We start from the raw sequence: 5723 nt of genomic DNA, 5'->3' as shown, positions 1-5723 counted from the left end.
AAAAGACAGCTAACTCCATGAAAGAATATACTATAAAAAGTTATAGATACTCCTTAGCCTTTATAAACAGTATACATCCATTAAAAAAAAAAAGTATAGCACAAACCATTTCTCTTACACACCCAAAGAAGAAGAAAAAATTTTTATTAGGACCAGGAATAAAAGATGACTTGGTATAATTGTGGATACATGCAGAATTTAATGGTTAAACATGAAATCTATTTAGTCTAGCCTAAGGTTCTCATAGAGACTCAGTAGGCAGAATCAGGATAGTAGTAGCATCATTAAAAACCAGAATAAATATCCAATATGCATGAGTTTAATGAACTAGATAGATAACGGTATCACCAATATCTGCCTGTAGACCATTTTCAGTGAGATGAACTTTCTTGCTCACAAGGTCCACATCGAAAACAGCATGCTCAGAAATAGGGGTCTTCTCAGTGTGCTCTTTTCCTAGAACAGGAACTCGTCGAGGTCCCAATAGTGGATCATCAAATCTCATCAGTTTCACTTTGGAAAGGTCTACAGCAAAAAGAGATTATCAATATGAGCATTTAATTACAGTCACTGGGCTGGGTGCAGTGGCCCATTCATGTCTATAATTGTCTCATTCTGGGAGGCCAAGATGGATCACCTGAGTTCCAGACCAGTCTGAACAAAAGCAAGACCCCCACCCCCATCTCTACTAAAAATGAAAAAATTAGCCAGGTGTTGTGGTGGGCACCTGTAGTCTCAGGCAGGAGGGTTGAGGCAGGAGTCTGAACTCAGGAGTTAGAGGCTATGTTGATGCCACAGCACTCTAGCAATGAGCAGCAGAGTAAGACTCTGCCTCAAAAAAAAAAAAAAAAATTACAGACCCTGACTCAAACCCATGAATGAATCTTACAATTCACATTTTAAACACACTAAGTGTTACATCAAAACAAGAATATTTTCATCAGATTATTAAATGGGACCTAATCTCAGGAGCATTGCTAAAATCTAATAAATCTTCATCTGTTTTCAGCTTTTACCCAGATCAAACTGTCAGAGATTCTGTATAACACTTCTCTTGGAATTATAAACCATGAGAAAAAAAGCTGAGTGTATATTTGACCATCATCCTATGTGGACTCTCAAATAATTCCATATGTGCTTAAATTGACCATTCTATAGAATATCAAAAAGTCTAAAACTTTATTCCTTTTCTTATGCTTCCTGGAATACACTAAACCATAAGAGTTGTGGTTTTTCTTGGAGATCCTTTTGGAGAAATAATTACTACTCTAAGAAATAGTACTACCAGTTTCTCATTTTGCTCAAAAAATAAAAGCATTTGTATTAAGTTGATGACAAAGAGAGGAGGACAAAGAAAAAGGGCACAGCTTTTAAAATTTTAAGTTTTAGAATGAGCTCCAAATACCTATTCTGCTTGAGATCTTCCTCATCTACTCTTGTGCAAACTGATAAGATGGCTCCTGGTAAAAAAAACATCTGTTCCTTAAACAATTTATGATATAAGGATCTTGCCAACTAAACCCAAGAAAAATTTATTTATTTCAGCAATTCAGAGACTTCCCAACAATTTTATTTCATGTGGTGGAAAAATACCAGAAATGACTAAGAATTTCGATTCTGGATTTATGCCTTGTTTTAAGTGTAGCATGGCTAGTTATGCTTAACCTGATACATAGAAAAAGAAGCTATCTTCTGAATTACTTCCTACTCCTTTCTGAAACAGATCTCTGGGTAGTCCGTGAGATACGCTGCCTCACATTGACTCAGGAGTACAAAGCTTAGCATGAGAGGGATAAGATATAAAAGGAAATATTACTGCAGCTGGCGGCTATGCCAGGAATATAAGTTATCCATGCATTGTGATCTCTTTGGGAAACAAAGACTGAAGGACTGAAAGTTTTGAGATGGGATCTTGGGGCTTATAGAGCAATTACCTGAGACTACCACAAAAGCAAACCCTGCCTGAGAGCCTCAGCAGAGACCACACAATCCATTCCTTGACATAGCACAAGCCCTGAAAATAAAAATGGGAAAGGAGCAGGCACAGTCTTCATGACAGCCATAATCTTATTTGGGGAAAGAATACAATTCATTTTAACAGCTATTCAAATTCAACTTGCACATCAAGGGTACCAAGAATTTCACTACAAAGGCAACGACAAGTCCTGCCAGCCCATTTTAGGCATAAGGCATTTTACTGATCTGCCTTTTTGTACCTCTCTCTTTCTCCTTCCTCTCCTTCTTCCCTTCCTGTTTCTTTCTGAAACAGACCTCCCTATCATCCCAAGCAATTCTAAAGAAGCCTTAATACTCAAATGTAAGTGACAACATACATTTGCTTTGATGTTTCACCATGTAGTTCATTACTGTCAATAAATTCTTGGAGCCTTCTTAGTGGTTTTACTATCTTTTCTTATCCCAGACTTCTCTTATCATTAAAAACATTAAAATTTAAGTCCAAAACCACACAAGATTCAAGGCCCTTAGAGAAAAGATGAGAGTGATTCACAATCCCTAGGGATTGATAATGTGAAATGAAGCTTTTCACCTCCAAGTTACTAGTTCACAAATGGCATGGGTTGTGAGTGATTTAAATTCATTATCATCAAACGGTTGGTCAGTGGCCTTCGTGGAGTGAAAGGATGGTTTCGTACAGTTCTTCCTGGACCAAGATCATAATCGCCCTCAAAGCAATTGGCACTAATTAGACAACTTGCTGGCTATTATAGCAAACAGACCAAGAACTATAGTTATTGAATTTAACTCCTCTTCCATCTCATATACTCAATATACTCAGCCCACTCAGACATCAAAGCATCTTGAAGGCTTTTGGAAAAGTATCAAAGTTGGATCTCTTCTGTAGATATTTACAGGAATATCAACTTCAAATCCCCCCTAATGTTTTCATTTTCTAAACTTTACAACAGCTACAAATACCAAACTTAAAAAAAATTTATGATAGTGTTATTCACTGCTAATATGATAAAGGAGATAAGAATTATTCCAGAAGCTTAGTGAGAAAAGACAAGCGATAGTAAACACATTTCAGTACAATTCAGCAGAACCTACAGTGCTACATGTCAGCACATCAAAAAAGAAAAAAGATTTAACATTATATGACACAGTTTTCAATACAGGAATACATTCACTCATGTGCAACAGCCTCATAATAATCCCACCCAGTATCCACACAAATATCTATTTTCTTCAAAAGCCTTCAAGGCCTTGCTCTTCAAGGCTAAGAGTACTCACAAAATATCACAACTGAATATATGCAATATAAAACTGTCAAATGACAAACCACAAAGCAGCTTCCTACATGTTCGTTTTCCCAAATTCTCAGGTCCTGCTTCTTACAGTTTGAGAGTTCTAATTTTATCTGTACCTTTCTTACTGCATCTGCAGCTTCTTCTCAGATGGTGATTACAGCACAGCGGCCTAGTCCCCTACCCTTCACTAGATGCAGCTCCTATCAAACAGTGCTGTATGGACTTCCCAAACTCCCAGGACATACACAGGCCTCTCTACATACAGTTGTTTCTATATACATGTGTTAGTGTTTCAATAGATGTCCACAGAAAAGAGACAAATAAACTTTAAGAGAACACAAAATAATGGCAGAATGAATTTCAAAGGGCTATTTCAAGTCTTATATTTCAATGGAATAATATTATTACACTACCCTGAATATACTTCTATAAATTAGCTCACTGTCTGAGAATTTTAGTAGAAAATGTTTACAGTGATCAAAAGTGGCCCAATCAACTTTTGACTATTATCAAAAAGAAAAAAGAAAGATAATCCAAAAATAGAGAATCTCGACATTAATTTTTCTTCAGAATTCATAAGAAAAATAATACAGAGACACACTAACACCCTTCACATCTGCTCAGCCTAGGAACTGGCTGGGTGATGAAAAAGAAAGCCAAAAATTATTATATTGAATCTAATCACAGAAGATATAGACTTTATCTTGATAAGAAATTAATATTATTTACATATTTTACCAGAAGGCATACTATTTAAACTTCAGAAGAAAAAATATGAGCTTTGAGATCAATTAGACAGACCTGAGTTTAAATTCTAGCTCCAGGATTTACTAGTGAAACCCACTCTACGAGTTACTTAGCTTTTCTGAGCCTCCATTTCATCTCCTGTACAAGGGAAATAACAGTAATACCTTCTATGTTATAGGGCTGTAAAAGGATTAAATGGCAAATATATGACACACTCAATCATTTTTACTTTGTTTCTCTTCTTTTCCCAGGAAGAGACCCAGCTGGGGATGATAGTTTAGAATATTAAAGGTATGTGGAGCTAATTCCAAAGAAATTCTGAAAGACAGAAATCACTTGTTATAATTTTAGAACTAGGTGGATGAGTCTTAGAAAATTATCTAACCCAGTTGTCCTCAGCTTACTAAAAGAAAAATTCATTTAAAGTTTAAGCCATGCATGGTGGCTCAGGCCTTTAATTCCAGCACTTTGGGAGGCCAAGGTGGGAGGACCACTTGAGGTGAGGAGTTTGAGATCAGCTGGGGCAATACTATGAGACCCTATTTCTACAAAAAATAAAAACTTAGCCATGTGCAGTGGTCCTAGCTACTTGGGAGGCTGAGGTAGGAGAACTGCTTGAACTCAGGAGTCCAGGCTATTATGAGCTATGACCACAGCACTGCACTAGCCTAGGTGATATAGCCAGACCCTGTCTCTTAAAAAAAAAAAGGCTTAAGTGATACGGTAAAGTTACCAAAATACCTAGTCATAGAACCTCCCCAAAAATATTGGTTTCCTGATTGTGGGCCCAATGCTTTTTCCATAATACTACAAAGCTGCTCCTAAGAAACCAATTACTCTTCTTCTCCACCCTCCACCCCTCAGCATCCCACTTAAAACTCATCAAATACACAAGCTACTGCCAAATGTGAGTTTCAAGGAAACCATTTACCTTTGATTCCTCGGTCCATTTTCATTAAACGCCTAATTATGGAATCACAATTATCACCTTGCCTGATTTCAATTTTGGTTGAGAAGTGACCATTGAATGGTTGAGGATTCACTAGGAAAACTGACACACCAGGCTAGGAAAGAGAAAATAATTGTTATAGAAAATCAAACTTGAATACTGCCAAGGGATGGAAAATCTCTTACATTTTTAACAGAGACAGATGTAATTCTAGTATTCTAAAATCATGTCCATGCATACTCGAATATGAAAGAAAAGCTGCACAAATTCACAGGTAATATCCTTAGATGTCCAATGCCTAGGTAAAAATGGATACATATATCCATACTGCTGATGGAAAATTATAATAATTATATTTTCTCTTCTACAAGCACCATCATTCATTGAGTTTCTATCATGCACCGAGCATTCTACTAAGCACTTTATAGACATTAGTTCCATACCCTGAAAAGTAGTTCTTTTGGACTTCTTTTATACAAATGAGAAACTGGTAAATACAGCTGGTAAATAGCAAGAGCAGGATTAAAATCAGTTCATGTCACACTAGCTCCCACCTCATAGATGCTATATAGTTAAGAACTCTCTTTATTACTAAGTGGAAAAAGCCAACTGTGTATCTTAATGGAATACTTAAAAATGGCTTGAAATAAATATATTTGCATAAGGAACATAATTTAATAATATATACACCATGCTCGGCTATTTTTTCTATTTTTAGTAGAGATGGAGGTCTGGCTCTTTTTTTTTTTTTTTTATTG

General features: G+C 36.3%; 1 protein-coding gene across 1 annotated transcript in view; it reads right to left on the bottom strand.

Moving 5' to 3' along the window:
* Positions 1–297: 297 nt before the first annotated feature.
* Positions 298–5723, bottom strand: part of LARS (leucyl-tRNA synthetase) — a 53530-nt gene continuing 48104 nt past the window's right edge. The window contains exons 26-27 of the mRNA XM_023515622.1: positions 4948–5080; positions 298–525 (exon numbers count right to left, since the gene is read on the bottom strand). Coding sequence (XP_023371390.1) covers positions 320–525; positions 4948–5080 — 339 coding nt within the window. The 3' untranslated portion in view covers positions 298–319. The remainder of the gene's footprint in view (positions 526–4947; positions 5081–5723) is intronic.

Source organism: Otolemur garnettii, unplaced genomic scaffold (genome assembly GCF_000181295.1).
Source record: "Otolemur garnettii isolate 467f Iridium unplaced genomic scaffold, OtoGar3 scaffold00003, whole genome shotgun sequence".
In the NCBI taxonomy this organism is placed as follows: domain Eukaryota; kingdom Metazoa; phylum Chordata; class Mammalia; order Primates; family Galagidae; genus Otolemur; species Otolemur garnettii.
The sequence above is the reverse complement of the archived record's forward strand: the minus strand, read 5'-3'. Positions and strand labels throughout refer to the sequence as shown.